This window comes from Camponotus floridanus, unplaced genomic scaffold, assembly GCF_003227725.1.
Source record: "Camponotus floridanus strain SB8 unplaced genomic scaffold, Cflo_v7.5 scaffold503, whole genome shotgun sequence".
Taxonomy (NCBI): Eukaryota; Metazoa; Arthropoda; class Insecta; order Hymenoptera; family Formicidae; genus Camponotus; species Camponotus floridanus.
The window spans coordinates 14,570-32,642 of record NW_020229663.1 but is presented as its reverse complement, the minus strand read 5'-3'; the positions used below and the strand labels follow the sequence as shown (position 1 = coordinate 32,642).

Here is an 18,073-nt window from a genome sequence, read left to right as displayed (position 1 = left end):
AATTTCAAATATAAGGTTAGCTTGGAATACAAAAATATTCTGAAACAAAAGCGAATACGCATGAACTTATACATGAGCTTTTTAGAGAACGATAAATCTCAAATTAAATTCAATCTCTACAAGATGAATATAAAGCGCAAATAAATAAATTTAATAAATGATTTTTCATAAAAACGTATAAAGCTTATAGTGTTACGTCCCCTACAAAAAATTATTTTAAATATATAATTACAATATATAATCAACATTACATTACTACTTATAACTCTCTCGAGTTAGTTTTTTGCTATTATAATAATCGAATATATATAAAATTATAGAAGATCAAAAATGCTGTATTATTCATACAAAGAGAATATTTCTAAAAAATACTTCATTCACTCTTTATATAAAGAAAACTCAGTTATATTTTAATTATTCTATATAATGAACCCACATTACATGTGCAAAAGATTCTTTAAATTCATATTAAAACTCTATAGTAAATAGCACATTGATCTTCTTGCCTTATTTTTCATAAAATATAAATTGCAATAAGCCTGCATGGCTTAAGAGATGAAACGCGCCTATAAAACTTCAACACTATTTACTCTCAATGCGCCTATATAACGTTGATCATATATACATACAGTAAAATTCTATATTAAATACTTTAATACTAATCTTATATTATTTTCAGCTCTTATAAGGGGATCAAAAACGCTATAATACAAATAATTCACTCTAATTACTGCATTACAATATTCTTTCGCCTAGAAAAGCATTATAATTCATATTAAATAGCCTTATTGATCTTCCTTCTATTAAGCGCCTGCAAAACCGCAGCCGTTTATACTCTTAAAGCGCCTACAGACTCTATATCGTATATACAAACGCCTAAAAACTTATACCTTTAATACAGTATAAGCAGCGCCTACAGAATAGTAACCTCTTATACTTTTAAAGAGCCTGCAAGACTTCAACCCTTTCTACATGGGATGGTAAAGTCAATTCCTACTTTACCGACAAGGATAAATGATAATATATAGGAAATTCCTACCTTACCGACTGATGATAAAACAGATTTCTACTTTACCGACTTTTTGTTACCGACACTTTTCTACCTTACCTACCTATGGTAACATACCGACTTTTTGTTACCGACACCTTACTACCTTACCGACTTATGGTAACTTACCAACCCAACGACTTACCGACCTACCAGTTACCGACGTTCTACCAGGAGCATACCTCTTTTATGAATATGCTACCCTGATACTTTAAAATTTTAAAACTTTAATTTTAAAGATATTAACCAACAAATATATAATATTTATATATATTCTTTCACTAGGAGCATGCCTCTTTCATATACATGCTATCCTAATACTTTAATTTTATTTAAATTCAGAAGTTACCGACATACTAACTTACCGACTTACCGACGTATACCTCTTATGAGAATATACTATCCTGATACATTATAAATCTCTAAACCCAAATTTTGAGGACCACAGCCGAATATTTACACATGTTTTTACATAATTCCATATATTTTCGACTCCCTAATCTACAGGGAGGTCCAAATGTTAAATTCCATTATTCTTACAAATTTTGAAGTCTTGTTGGTAAAACATATTTCTTATACGTACACATACTATAGATACTTTTATTTAGCCGTCTACATATACTATATATGCGTTACTAAATACGCATATTCATATTGTTTAGATTCGACCATGAGCTCATCAGTTAAAATAATTTATAATAATTTAAAGATAAGCCGGTGCGACAATTCGGCGACGCAAATCTATTTTAATCGAAGGACACCTGTCACATAAATTATACGAAAAAATATCGAATGTCACTGATAACCTTCAAGAAAAATATCAAGTATCAGAAGAATTGTTGCCAAAAGTGACTCATCGATGACTCACCGCATCCGGTTGCATCAGAATTTTTGCTACTTCCTGATTGGCTACTCTACTTCCCCCACCACCTCAAGACCCAAAAACGGGGACGCAATCATCGTTCAAACGCCTACGCAAAATTGTGCACGCATCACCCTTCTAACCGATGAAAAGCTGCGCACGCATCCAATTTTAAGAGGGGAACCAATCATCAGAGACTCCGCCCTGCGAAAAGGAACCTGCTCCACTCTGCGACAATTGCCCAAAAAGTAGGAATCCCGTTATAAAAACCCATGCAGAGCGACTCTCTTCGCATTTGACACTTAGCTCTTTCGAATTATAAAATCTGTACTACACCAGCGACATATCTAGAGCATCAGACGCTTTGCTCTTTTGATCCCAAAAATCCACGTCACATCTTCAAGATATCACGAGACTCTACAGAGCCAAAAATTATAAGAGCAGTCGAATCTTTGACTTTCCACTTTCGGAAGCAAAGCAAATAAAGTTATTTTAAAATCTTCGAGTGTCACTTGTCATTGGCTCCTTCAACTCTCCTACAGCGACGTCACCGAGGTAGACTGTCCTCCCTGGAGATCTTCAACTTTACTCTGCAGTACTCATTGGTAAGTACATATTACTTTTACTTATTACTTACTTCTATTCTCATTCGCTCTCGTGGTATTCTATTAAACTATTCTATTAAACTATTCTATTAAACTATTCTAGTAAACTATTATCTTTCATCAACAACCAATCAAATTATTCGGTTGAATTATTGAAGACTCATTAAAAAGCTTCATTATAAAGACGAATTTATAATCGCTTTCAATTTCCGAACAGACCTTCTTAAGTACATTCATGAAAATCACATATAATGGTAGTATGTCTGTCTCTTTTTATCACTAGATTCTCGGCGCGAGATTCAAACGAATATTATTAAAGGAATCATTTTAACTATTTGATTGAAGGCTAAGCAAGCCGATACGGTATCTATCCTTTCATTTTCCAGTACCTCTGTATTCCTTCAGCTTTATAATAAACGAAATAAAAAGCAATCTATTTCCCTATCTACCGAAAGTCCGGAAATTTCTACGAATCTACATATATTTTTCATGTATAATATATAAGGAGTTGGGGAACCTGCCATCTTGTTTTACCATATTTCATGGCAGCCCGCCATTTTGTGAACAACTTTTAATAGTACATCGCATATTCTTATTGAAGCAATTTGCCAATGAATTAATTCACTTTTATTAACTTTATTATTTTATTTCATTTTAACAAATTAATTAATTTATTTTATTTAAAATTATATTTGTATGACTCATCGTCGTATGACTCATCATATAATTTATTGAAATATTCTGTTAACGAACACCTGCTGTATGACTCATCATCGTATGATTCATCATTGTATGACTCATTTTTATTTTATTTTATATTCGTATGATTCATCATTGTATGACTTATCATAAAATTTATTATAATATAATTAAATTCATTTATTAAATTAAAATCTTTTATTAAATTGAACATTTGGCAATTTGAATTATTTTAATTTGAATTATTTTATTTTATTATATGAAACATTTTATTCAAATCAATTGATTTCTTGTATTTCATGAACTGTTGCCGCATCTGCGCGATACTTTACCGCTGCATCTGCGCAACTCTATTTTAATTATTTGCGATGGTATATAATTAACATGTCTCCTTATATGATCTTCTCTCTCTAATATACTGGACAGCTTCATCTTTCTCTGATCTGCTATATGTACCAACGACCAAGGAGAGAAACCAAAGAATAAATATGTACTAGAGGATATTAAATAAATCTATATAAATTTGTACTTTTCCTAAAATAAAGTGAACTTTTATTTCTTAACACGCACGATCCACAAGCATAATCCTTCGGAAAGCAGATAAATCCAGCGATCCAATCAAAGCAGTTAGGTCCAGAGCTCCCGGCGATCCCGAGGTATAGCCGGCATTGCGCAGGTTGCCTCAAAAGATAAATTGGGAGACGCACTTCGCTCATCTGTATGGTAAGCCCAGCAGGTCTGATCCTAGAATCAGAGAGTGAGGGAATAGTTACCGAAAACTGGAGAAGTAAGACGTAACATATGCAAGTTTCAATATAGAATATGCATGATCGAATTAGCAACTGTCTCGAAGGAAAATACTTACGAAAGAATATAGCAGAGTAAAAGGCACCACATAATAGTAACGCCAAGACTTATACTCGCAGTCGTGGTCGTCTAATTGTCTGAAAACAAATTTAATAAAGAATAATAAATGATCTTAAATAAAACTATAATATTAATAAATTCATAACGAAATTATATGCTAAACGACTTGTATGATACCTTGCACCCTTCATCCGGTGTGCATAGCGTCATGCGTAGCTGCATCATCCAGCTTAGTATACGGCCTAGAGAATAAGAGTTATAAATGAAGAGAATGAATATAAGAATATAACTTTAGAGGAGACAGTATTAAACCAGCCAACGAATGGTAATAAATTAATAAGAGACATGCAACTAATTAATAAAAATTAAAGGAGAGAACATGTGCATATAAGAACAATTATTCTCAGGTATTAAAATTATTTTAATCCATTTGACAAAGCCTATGTAGAAAAGACAATCAATATGCATATAACTGCTCATGGTACTGTTACGTTTTGAGATTTCGTTGTTACGTCTCGATCGTAACTTCTCACGTATTTATTTGTTACGCAATTGTAACTTCTCTCTATTTCTTTTTCAGGGCAACCTGCCAAGCCGGCTATACCCTAGGACGCCGAGAGACTAAGAATCTTTTGCGCTTCTTTCAGGAGAGGGATTGACGATGGGAAATAGATTAGGTGCGTTGAACCTGACCCAATTTATCCTTTTTGATCTGTTTTCTTTTATTAGTTTACTTCCTTAGAGCTTTACAAATCCTTTATTATTGTTATTATTGTTATTATTTGACAGTTGTAGATAGTGTATATCGTTATACGTATAGATGTGTGTATGTAGTTAATGTTCTTCTCTATAGCATTTCTAAGGCGATATCTAGATATGGTTATTATTCGCGGTTGTTGAAGAAATTATCTCGCTGCAAGTATTCGTAGATCTCGATAAAATCTTCGTCTGTTAGTCCTGCGAGGGGTTGGATACTGCTTGGTAAGACTAGGTCCTCTGGTTCCGGGTAGAAATTTGGTTCAGGGGGATCCAGAACTTGACCTGGGTTGGATGGACCAGCCTCAGTTTCTGTGCTTTGTTCTATGGGTCTTCGTTCTTCCGGTATGGAAGGAAGATCTTCCGGTGTCCTGACCGGCGAGTAGCTGGGATTAGATGAATCCTGGATGGGGGAGTAGTTGGGCGATGGCGGCCTGGCTCTAGGCTGTTGTTCCTCTTGAAGAACCGCTGGAGGGTTTCGGGGAGGACGATAAGGGTATGCGCGGGAGGGCGCGAAACTACGCACTGGAGAGTACCTTGTTACTCTGCTTGTTAGGTCGTTCTCATCGGCAAACAACTGACGAGCTGTAGGGAGCCTAAGTACCGACCGGGAGGCACGCCTGCGGCGTATACCCGCGGCACGGAGGGAAATTTCGCGTCCAACGGAAGAAGTTCGGCGGGGGTTAACCATCTACCGAGGGAATACGACTATTTAGTATGTTTGATGCGATGGATTTAACACAAAAGGGGTTTACTTACGATGATGCGTAGAAAGGTACCTGTTAAGATGAATGGTTTTATAAGGTAAATGTAGTCACAGCAAGGTGGTTCATAGAGTTAAGACGAATAATACGGCTTAACGGATTATTATGAGATAAACGAATGTAGATTATGATAGTATATCTCACTCGTTCTCATATCATGGTTGAAACGTTCGGCTATATACAGTTCATTGGGGTACAGCAATTAATGATTTATTTAATATATTTTGAATTTTTCAGGGGCATGCGGTTGCACCGCGAGGTCCGGAGATTCAGGGGGTACAGACAAGGATACGGGTAAGAGCGGCTGGCTTACTTCAGATAAGTATAAAATTCATAAAATGTTTTCGATAGTTAACTTGTAAGCCAGTGCATTAATTCTATTATTTCGACAGATCCTCTAGGAGCGAGTCTTAGATTCTGAGTCTAGTATCGATGTGCAAGACGTCACGTCACAGCGGCACAGGATCCACGGAGAAATTCTTTCAGAGAAGCTCTCCGTGAAAGCGGCAGAGGAGTAGAATTTGCTACTCAATGCACATCGAGTGACTAACTCGAACGACGCTACACTCTAGGATACGCTTCGAGCGTCCTCAGAGGGTCGGTTGAAATTTAAATTATTCAACTCGAAAGAAAAATTTAAAGTCTGTATACGGACAGGTAGGATTCGGGGAAAATTGTCGTACAACGGATGATAATTTATCTAGCATATACTGAATTTCCAGGAGCATGCGGCTGCACCGAGAGGTCTGGAGATTCAAGGATACAGACGAGGATACGGGTGGAAGCGGCTGGCTTACTTCAGATAAGTATAAAATTCATAAAATGTTTTGATAGTTAACTTGTAAGCCAGTGCATAAATTCTATTATTTCGACAGATCCTCTAGGAGCGAGTCTTAGATTCTGAGTCTAGTATCGATGTGCAAGACGTCACGTCACAGCGGCACAGGATCCACGGAGAAATTCTTGCAAAGAAGCTCTCCGTGAAAGCGGCAGAGGAGTAGAATTTGCTACTCAATGCACATCGAGTGACTAACTCGAACGACGCTACACTCTAGGATACGCTTCGAGCGTTCTCAGAGGGTCGGTTGAAATTTAAATTATTCAACTCGAAAGAAAAATTTAAAGTCTGTATACGGACAGGTAGGATTCGGGGAAAATTGTCAATATATTTAGAATAAATCAACCTAATATACGAAGTTATTATCAAGGTTGATTAAGAATGATTATTATTTTATTATTTCCTTACCGGATGACGGGATCAATGGAAGAATAAAGGCACCGCTGCTCCTTCCCTGGATTGCTCGACCTCGGTGAGAACCTGAAGAAGTGGCAAGGCAGCGCAGAGAATGGCCAAAGAGTCAGAGGTTGCTGGATGGTAGCACTTTATTAAAGTGTTAATGTTGATACAGCTCTCTTAATAGAGATTGAGACTAAGTCCCGAAAGAAAAATCAAAATCGCGACTAAGTTATTTTCGAATAAGTTAAGGTGTCCGGTAGGCTTCTAGGTTTTTCCTCTTCGAGAGCTAGAGATCTGATGGGCGTAGAGAGAGCTGAGACACAGGCGAGTTAATGGCGCAGAGACACACACCGGCGGCGGCGGCGGCGGCCTTATATACCTTCCTCTGGTTCGATGTTTAATGGTAGGGAGAAGAGGTGGGCCTTTTTGGTGATTGGTGGGTCGGCTGCTGGAGCTATCCCTTCCTGCTATGAGTTTGCGATGTGGTGGGTGAGAGTTTTGTGGTAGGGATTGCAAGTCTTGCGTCTTAGATTTATTAAATAATTTTAGAATAATTTTTAATAATGATTTTTAACAATCAGAATTTTTTTATAATATCGTATTTATGCTATTAGAAAATTTGAGTTCGATTTATAACAATTGTTTAAATTTTAAGTGATATTTTGGTAAATTCTGATGTATTAAACCATTATTATTACAATGATTTTTACAATGGTGCGTATATAGTTAAAATTAATAATTAGTAATTAATTAATATTTAGTAAATTAATAATTAGTAATAATTAGTAAAGAAAAATTTAGCATTTGGATTGCAGATTCTAACGCAACGGATGCGAAGATGGCTTATCTCTTTTTCTAAAAATAGATATGCTGGATGTCCTTCGAAGAATGCTCACTGCATTCTTTCTCTTTATAAGACACATTAGTAACAGTAATATTTTTTAATGAATTACCTTTTAAAATTCGTTTACGTGGTTTAAATTGGCATATTACACGTATTATTTCCAGGTTTAATAATTATCTTAAGACTAATTATTAAGATTTATCATTTACAAGATATATTTTTATTTATTTAATAAAGGCTTTAACAATTAGAATTTTTGTGGTTTTATATGTATATATTTTAAAATTTTCAAAGTCGACTTTTAATGATTACTCAAGTCTATGAATAATATTTTAATAAATTCTAATGCGTTAAGCCATTATTATTACAATAAATTTTACAATAAGAATATATGGAAATTAATTATCGCTTCGCTTAATAGTTATTATGTCGCTAAAAGAAATTTTATTCTTACAGTTCTCGGAACAACGTATGAAAAAGCGGCTCGTTTTACTTCTAAGAATGATCACGACGGATGTGCTCGAAGAATTCATTGCACGCTCTACCGTGATCTTTTATTCAAGAGGTCTTTTGATTCTGACAATATTTTATTCTTTGAAGATTTTCATTTGGGCGACTTTTATATTAGCACATATATATATGTATATATATGTATAGATATGTATTCGCATATTGCTTATGAAAATTGATTTCAGCAAGTTTTTACTGAATCGTATTTAATAATCATCGTATAAGATTAATAATTATTGTATAAAATCTTGGGGTTATTAATATTAATTATTTGTTAATATTCGTAATATATATATATATATATATGTTTTGTGTGCTGATTAATTTTGTCGCGGTAGCAGTCTATTATATCTCCTCCTTTGTTTTATTGTTAAATTTGTTACAAAATGTATATGCATATAGCATGCATATACATATAGGGATATTGTTGGACAAGTTAATATATATATGTGTCAATTTCTATCGCGACGCGTATTTATTGTATTTATACCGTTATTTTATTGAGTTTGGTTATAAAATATATATGCGTATATGTAAATTTAGTCAATTTGTATGTTACATATAGTATGCGTATATATAGGGATAATTTTGGACAAGTTAAGATATATATTTGTAAATTTCCATCGCAACGCTTATTTATTGTATTTATACCTTTATTTTATTGAGTTTTGTTATAAAATATATATGCGTATATGTAAATTTATTCAATTTATATATTACGTATAGTATGCATATATATAGGGAGATTTCTGGACATGTTAATATATATATGTGTCAATTTCTATCGCGACGCGTATTTATTGTATTTATACCGTTATTTTATTGAGTTTGGTTATAAAATATATATGCATATATGTAAATTTTTTCGATTTATAGGTTACATATAGTATGCATATATATATAAAGGTGTATATTTTTATGTATTAATATTTGTTAATTTTTTGTCCTGACGATTGTTTATTACGTCTCTACTTTTATTTTATTGGATTTTGTTATAAAATATGTATGCATAGGTGTATATGTAGTCAGTTCATATGTCACATATAGTATGCATATATATGTATATAGAGGTATATGATACTGGATAATAGTATAATATTAATAGAGAATACTTTGTTAATGCTTAATTATAAAAGAGAAGTCGATGTATTAATTTGGTTTGCATTCATGCGAGCGCGAATTTAGATCTTCCCTCTGCCTTTAGGTCGGGAGAGGATGTTTAAAAATTCCAATGGAGATAACGCGACGTGCTGGACTTGGCCTTGCACGCTTGTTCGACTCGTAGAGTTATACGCATAATATTCTTTGTGCAGTATTATTCGTAAGTACACATATTATTTCTCTATTTCTCTCGTGTTTTCACGTTTTATTTCCTTTGACTTAATGATATATGTATATTATGCATGGTAAGAAGTTGCTGTCATTATATTCATTGTTGTAATTTTTTATTTTTATTTAATAAAGTTTTTGAATTTAGATTCTATTTTTCGAGTGTCATTTTGCACATTATGTACCTGGGCTCTATTCATTTCTCAGAAGGTTTTAGTCTTACATTATTAAATTTGCATATGTTCATATGCACGTACATATATATATATATATATATATATATACGTATAAGAGTGCTCATATGTAAATGTTCGTGCATTTTACAATTGTGTATATACATTTTATATTCATAGTAGCTATAGGTGTCCATCCTTAATATTATTATTTTATTTATTCAGGCGATACTTTTGCCAGGGGGGTACCCGGTGAGTTGGAACACGAATATAGGGTGTCCATATATTTTCGTCATATGAAGACTTACTAGTAAGTAATATTCTGACATAATTATACTTAATAAGGTTTGGTATTATGAAATTTTGTCATTAAAGTACTTGAAAAAGGGGGATTATTATAGTTGAGAACTTTTTATATGAAGTGTTAACATTTTATAAGGCTTGGTACATGCATTCATATATAGAAGAGTGTGATCGTAAATGTTCATGGTTGATTTTTGATGATGTTCATTGGCCTTATTCTGATTTTTTAATTATTTTAATCTAAATTTTATATTATTTTGTTCATTTATGCTAGTTGGTTTTTCTTTCTTTTCGTTGGCTCATGTGTATATGCCTTAAGCATATAGATGCTATCCATTTTGTTATACTTAATGCTTTGCAAATTTTTATAAAATATTGACAGCCTCGTGTTAGAAATTATTATTCTTATGACCAAATATTATTTTACATTAATTTTTCAGGCATCCAGGAGGGGGGTCATGTGACTTCGTCATATAAGGTATTCTTATTTGATTTTCAGGTAAGATCACTTTAAATTATTATGTGTTATGGGCCGCTAGTATTTGGTTAAATTTCGTTATTAGCTTATTATAAGTGAATATTTTATTTGTTAAGGTCTTATTATTCATTTATTATTGGTTATAAGAGTGGATGCATATATATATATATATATATATATATATATATATATATATATATTCATATGTATAATTGTTAGAATTATTTTGTAGAATTTGAAGCTAGATTTTACTACCAAAATTTTGTTTCTGAAATTTTCTTATCGTTAATATTTTTATTAATTTATGGTCTAAGAACGTATATTCATTTTTATTTGTTTTTAGGTGTCAACAGGTTTAGCAAGAAAAATAAGCAGTGCTGAATTAAAATGTTGATGGTCAAGGATATATTATTATTTCTAAGGGTAAGTCTTATTAAAATTTATGCAAATTCATTATTGTTATTATTATTGTTATTAGTGTTATTATTATTATTTGCATTTAAGCAATTTCAATTTTAATCATAGAGAATTATTAGTACCATATAATTTATTAGTTTTATCAATTGTTAAATTTTGGTTATTATCTTACGTTTTTATTTATAATTTTGTCTTTACAAGTTTCATAGGATATTTATTAAATATTCATTGTTAGTTGGGGATTAATATATATATATCTTGTAATTATTCAATGGCACTTAAATTATATTATTATAAAATATTTTAACATTTATTATTCTTGTATTTGTTATGTTATCCTTGTGACGATATTAAGTCGGATACTAGTAATTTTGATTTTAATGATATTATTTAGAGGGAGAGTTCGTTTGATATTTATACGATTTTGTTTTGTATTTCGATTATTAGTATCGCGATATTATTTAGTGCATAGCTATTATTTATTTGGTTTTATGATTTATAGGTTATACTGGGAGCAGTATATCGATGGTCAATGGAAAATAAAATATTATCGTCGTGAGGGGTTACATCTATATACCCAATATGTTGGAATTATTATCCCAGAGATGTATACGAGAGCGTTTTCACCCAAGTTTGGACGTCATTTTTTTGATGAATTAGTCGACTAGTGTGGTGATCTACTTGGTCATGGTATCATGATTATATTATTTTTATAATTCTATTGTAAAAGATCTCGAAGTTACAACACTTTTGTTTGGTAAATTTGATTTTTAGCATCATATTTATACTTCTAGTGAGTAGGGACTGTTATTTTAGAACTATATACGGGAGCATATTAGGACGTGTACTTATTTTGATTAATTAATCGATTAGTACGTTGATCTACTTGGTAATGGGATCACAATTATGCCCTTAGTATATCCCTATTGTAAAAGATATCGAAGTTACAAACATTTTAAATTTTTGTTTTTGGGGTTGCCTTTAAAATTTTACTGCTAGAATAATCACCGGGGAAGCTACTAGAAGGTCGTCAGATTTCTATCGTTAATCTTTATTCGTTTAATGAATTATCCTAACAAAGTCTACGCCAAGTATTGGCTTTATTTTGTATTAATTGTTTTATTTCTTTTACAGGTGTTACGTCTTACTTCTCCAGTTTTCGGTAACTATTCCCTCACTCTCTGATTCTAGGATCAGACCTGCTGGGCTTACCATACAGATGAGCGAAGTGCGTCTCCCAATTTATCTTTTGAGGCAACCTGCGCAATGCCGGCTATACCTCGGGATCGCCGGGAGCTCTGGACCTAACTGCTTTGATTGGATCGCTGGATTTATCTGCTTTCCGAAGGATTATGCTTGTGGATCGTGCGTGTTAAGAAATAAAGATTCACTTTATTTTAGGAAAAGTACAAATTTATATAGATTTATTTAATATCCTCTAGTACATTTTAATCTTTGGTCTTCTCTCTTTGATCGTGGGCGCGTAATATAAAATAAAGGATTTAATCTACCTCGTCTATGCCGTAGAAAATATTGTTTAATGTCTGCTCAGGGTCTTCTTCAGGGAGAAGATACCATCTGTGGTGCGAATTCAAAACTGGTGAGTATTCTCTAGAGTATGCAGGCGCATGGCTAGGGGAAAGGGAGATTTCAGGGCACTGCGTCTGCTTATCGTGCGTAACTGGAGTCCGTCTGATCTCGGCTTCTCGTTCCCAGGCGAGAAATGTCTCCACAGGTATTTGTATGTGCGGCTGTCCGATGTTAATCTCCAGGAGGAAGCTGTCGTTATGGACGTCGCTAGTTATTTCTATGTTTTCTTCCTCGGGTTCTGACTCTTGATAGTCGGGGAGAATCTCCGATGTAGTAGGGAAATCAGGGGGACTTTCAGTAAGGGTAACTGTATTGTCTTCGCTTGCCTGGACAATTTCTATGGCTGTTTCTGTGTCGCCTGACGGATGACTGATGATTGGTTCGCGGGGTTCGCGTAAGAGGGAGCGTCTCTGTACGCCCGGATTCCGTATAGGAATAAGGGATCTTTTATTATTCGAGTTGCGCTGCCTGACTCTAACCATCTAGGGGTAAATTGTTATTTAGAATTCGAATATTTATCCATGGGGATGTATGATGAATACTCACGATTGCTGATGTTAAGTGAAACCTGTTAAAAATGAATATTGCAATAGAGTGACGTATTATCGCAAATAAATATTTATACGCATATAGCAGATCAAAGAGAGATGAAGCAGTCCAGCATATTAGAGAGAGAAGATCATATAAGGAGGCATGTTAATTATGTATCATCGCAAGTAATTAAAATAGAGTTGCGCAGATGCAGCGGTAAAGTATCGCGCAGATGCGGCAACAGTTCATGAAATACAAGAAATCAATTGATTTGAATAAAATGTTTCATATAATAAAATAAAATAATTCAAATTAAAATAATTCAAATTGCCAAATGTTCAATTTAATAAAAGATTTTAATTTAATAAATGAATTTAATTATATTATAATAAATTTTATGATAAGTCATACAATGATGAATCATACGAATATAAAATAAAATAAAAATGAGTCATACAATGATGAATCATACGATGATGAGTCATACAGCAGGTGTTCGTTAACAGAATATTTCAATAAATTATATGATGAGTCATACGACGATGAGTCATACAAATATAATTTTAAATAAAATAAATTAATTAATTTGTTAAAATGAAATAAAATAATAAAGTTAATAAAAGTGAATTAATTCATTGGCAAATTGCTTCAATAAGAATATGCGATGTACTATTAAAAGTTGTTCACAAAATGGCGGGCTGCCATGAAATATGGTAAAACAAGATGGCAGGTTCCCCAACTCCTTATATATTATACATGAAAAATATATGTAGATTCGTAGAAATTTCTGGACTTTCGGTAGATAGGGAAATAGATTGCTTTTTATTTCGTTTATTATAAAGCTGAAGGAATACAGAGGTACTGGAAAATGAAAGGATAGATACCGTATCGGCTTGCTTAGCCTTCAATCAAATAGTTAAAATGATTCCTTTAATAATATTCGTTTGAATCTCGCGCCGAGAATCTAGTGATAAAAAGAGACAGACATACTACCGTTATATGTGATTTTCATGAATGTACTTAAGGAAGTCTGTTCGGAAATTGAAATCGATTATAAATTCGTCTTTATGATGAAGCTCTTTAATGAGTCTTCGATAATTCGTATTAATGATTCAATTAATAATACTAATAATATCTTCGATAAATCTTTATGTATCAGACGTGTAATTGCAATATTATTTCAATTGTTTAATTATAATTGCGTATAGGCATCTCAAGAGTAGACATAGATGCAATAATTGATCGTAGTAGATCGTAATAAAGAGATAGTAATGTAGTAGAATATCGTTGCGAATCACGAGAGTAAAGAAGTATGTAAAATAAAAGAAATAGGTACTTACCAATGAGTACTGCAGAGTGAAGTTGAAGATCTCCAGGGAGGACAGTCTACCTCGGTGACGTCGCTGTAGGAGAGTTGAAGGAGCCGGTGATGAATGACTGGCAGAAGACTCAAGTGATGATAAAATAAAACTTTAATATACTTTGTTCCAAGTACAAAGATTTGACAGTTCTCGGACTAAGTCCTTTTTGGCTCAAAAATAAATACTCGTGACTGCGTGAAGGTTATACGTTGAAAGAACTAAGAGTCAAATCGAGTCAAATGCGAATTTAATAATATAAGAGAACCGTGAGTCAAATGCGAAGAGAGTCGCTCTGCATGGGTTTTTATAACGGGATTCCTACTTTTTGGGCAATTGTCGCAGAGTGGGAGCAGGTTCCTTTTCGCAGGGCGGAGTCTCTGATGATTGGTTCCCCTCTTAAAATTGGATGCGTGCGCAGCTTTTCATCGGTAGAAGGGTGATGCGTGCGCAATTTTGCGTAGGCGTTTGAACGATGATTGCGTCCCCGTTTTTGGGTCTTGAGGTGGTGGGGGAAGTAGAGTAGCCAATCAGGAAGTAGCAAAAATTCTGATGCAACCGGATGCGGTGAGTCATCGATGAGTCACTTTTGGCAACAATTCTTCTGATACTTGATATTTTTCTTGAAGGTTATCAGTGACATTCGATATTTTTTCGTATAATTTATGTGACAGGTGTCCTTCGATTAAAATAGATTTGCGTCGCCGAATTGTCGCACCGGCTTATCTTTAAATTATTATAAATTATTTAACTGATGAGCTCATGGTCGAATCTTTGTTATAAACAATATGAATATGCGTATTTAGTAACGCATATATAGTATATGTAGACGGCTAAATAAAAGTATCTATAGTATGTGTACGTATAAGAAATATGTTTTACCAACAAGACTTCAAAATTTGTAAGAATAATGGAATTTAACATTTGGACCTCCCTGTAGATTAGGGAGTCGAAAATATATGGAATTATGTAAAAACATGTGTAAATATTCGGCTGTGGTCCTCAAAATTTGGGTTTAGAGATTTATAATGTATCAGGATAGTATATTCTCATAAGAGGTATACGTCGGTAAGTCGGTAAGTTAGTATGTCGGTAACTTCTGAATTTAAATAAAATTAAAGTATTAGGATAGCATGTATATGAAAGAGGCATGCTCCTAGTGAAAGAATATATATAAATATATATATATTTGTTGGTTAATATCTTTAAAATTAAAGTTTTAAAATTTTAAAGTATCAGGGTAGCATATTCATAAAAGAGGTATGCTCCTGGTAGAACGTCGGTAACTGGTGGGTCGGTAAGTCGTTGGGTTGGTAAGTTACCATAAGTCGGTAAGGTAGTAAGGTGTCGGTAACAAAAAGTCGGTATGTTACCATAGGTAGGTAAGGTAGAAAAGTGTCGGTAACAAAAAGTCGGTAAAGTAGAAATCTGTTTTATCATCAGTCGGTAAGGTAGGAATTTCCTATATTATCATTTATCCTTGGTCGGTAAAGTAGGAATTGACTTTACCATCCCATGTAGAAAGGGTTGAAGTCTTGCAGGCTCTTTAAAAGTATAAGAGGTTACTATTCTGTAGGCGCTGCTTATACTGTATTAAAGGTATAAGTTTTTAGGCGTTTGTATATACGATATAGAGTCTGTAGGCGCTTTAAGAGTATAAACGGCTGCGGTTTTGCAGGCGCTTAATAGAAGGAAGATCAATAAGGCTATTTAATATGAATTATAATGCTTTTCTAGGCGAAAGAATATTGTAATTGCAGTAATTAGAGTGAATTATTTGTATTATAGCGTTTTTGATCCCCTTATAAGAGCTGAAAATAATATAAGATTAGTATTAAAGTATTTAATATAGAATTTTACTGTATGTATATATGATCAACGTTATATAGGCGCATTGAGAGTAAATAGTGTTGAAGTTTTATAGGCGCGTTTCATCTCTTAAGCCATGCAGGCTTATTGCAATTTATATTTTATGAAAAATAAGGCAAGAAGATCAATGTGCTATTTACTATAGAGTTTTAATATGAATTTAAAGAATCTTTTGCACATGTAATGTGGGTTCATTATATAGAATAATTAAATATAACTGAGTTTTCTTTATATAAAGAGTGAATGAAGTATTTTTAGAAATATTCTCTTTGTATGAATAATACAGCATTTTGATCTTCTATAATTTTATATTATTATTCGATTATATAATAGCAAAAAAACTAACTCGAGAGAGTATATAAGTAGTAATGTAATGTGATTATATATTGATTATATATTTAAAATAAATTTTTGTAGCGGGACGTAACACCTCCCCCCGAAAAAAAGACAAAATCCGATATTTTTGAAGGATTTTGGTCAGGGAGTTTTAATCGGTTTCCTCTATAGTACTCAAGCGGTCTCTTAACGTAGAATATTGAGAGTTAATATTTACGTTTTCTGGATCCGGATGGCAAGGTTTCGTTTTCCTTGGCGGTTTAGATGGTGGGGGTTGTTGAGTAATAACTTCTGGAGGTGCTGTTGGTTCCCCGTCAGTGACTGGTTCACAGTGATTTTCAAGTTTCTTCTTCTTCTTCTCGGGTTCACGAGCAAGATGAAGTAGTAGATTTGCAAGGGAGCTCCATAGTGCTCCGAATAAGTGTAGGCTGCATCCATAGACCATGTGTAAGGCGTATCCATGGATGATCATGTCAATGATTAATTTGACAAGACGGATGATCATGAAGATTCCTACGAGTCCAGCGGTTGCCGAACCAAAATTGATGAATCCCTGCCATATGCGGGATGCTGTACTCTCGACAATTTTATTCAGAGAGTCTTCGTCTAGTAAATTATATACGGATATTCCTTCAGTGTTCATGGAATGTCCGGTGAGTCCACGAGCTACTGCATTGAGCAGTGCAGGTTTCTCTGCTGGAAACATGATATGGTTTCGCAGTTTTTCTAAATCACTAGCAGAATAGATTCCGCTTACTGCTAGCGGTCCTGGAGTAAGGTATCTCCATGTTAAGGCTGCCATAGGCTTCAATTGCTGGGGAGGCAGTTGTCTCACTTGTATAGCAGGTGTAAGTTGGATCCATGTATCCTCAATTCTATACAAGGTCGGTAATTCATTACTGCACTCCTTTTCATTACCTATTTTGGTAATTATTCTTGATTTAGGTGTAAGAAAATAAGAATTATTGTGAACTGTAACGGGAAGTTCCGTGTAACATCTGTCGGTTCTTCTTACAGTGACTTCCACTGGAACACACTTGATTATTTGTACGGCTTCTCCAGTGGTAACTGCCATGTAACCAGGTCCTTTCATTAGACGGTAGGCAAATTCCTCTGGTTGTGTAGTAGCGAAGGACAAGGCATTAGTGATTACTTGTCTTTCGAGAACGCATTTTTGCTGTATCACATTGTGATATAGAGAAGTCATTTGCTGTTTAATATGTTTCTCTATGTATACGAATTTTGAATTCATATACGTGAAAATGTCGAGATTATTTACTGGAATAGTTCCTCGACTGACAAAGGTATCACCTTTATTTGCTTCTAAAATGAAAAGCTTTGGGTGTTCAGTACACAAGAGAGTATATCCACATAATGGTAATTCTTTCGTCTTCATGAGAGCGAAAGTAATTTCCTGAGTTACCAAGCTATAAATAGTTGGTGTTGCTGTAGTGGAATGATTTTCGGCGATTTTAGTAGCTGGTCCTTCGTAGAGGA

General features: G+C 33.7%; 1 protein-coding gene across 2 annotated transcripts; it reads right to left on the bottom strand.

The window, feature by feature from the left end:
- Positions 1-4,959: 4,959 nt before the first annotated feature.
- Positions 4,960-7,036, bottom strand: LOC112639196 (proline-rich extensin-like protein EPR1). Of its 2 annotated transcripts, XM_025412447.1 has the most exons (3): positions 6,848-7,036; positions 5,597-5,616; positions 4,960-5,528 (listed from the first exon to the last, which is right to left on the bottom strand). In XM_025412447.1, the coding sequence occupies exon 3, from the start codon at positions 5,526-5,528 to the stop codon at positions 4,965-4,967; it is 564 nt and encodes a 187-aa protein (XP_025268232.1). In that variant the 5' UTR covers positions 5,597-5,616; positions 6,848-7,036; the 3' UTR covers positions 4,960-4,964. The 2 variants fall into 2 exon arrangements, with proteins under 2 accessions (XP_025268232.1, XP_025268233.1); XM_025412448.1 differs by lacking the exon at positions 5,597-5,616.
- Between the last annotated feature and the right edge of the window lie 11,037 nt (positions 7,037-18,073).

What these genes read in the sequence shown, in the direction of transcription:
- LOC112639196 (XM_025412447.1), bottom strand. Translation starts at nt 5,528, where the DNA reads ATGGTTAACCCCCGCCGAACTTCTTCCGTTGGACGCGAAATTTCCCTC.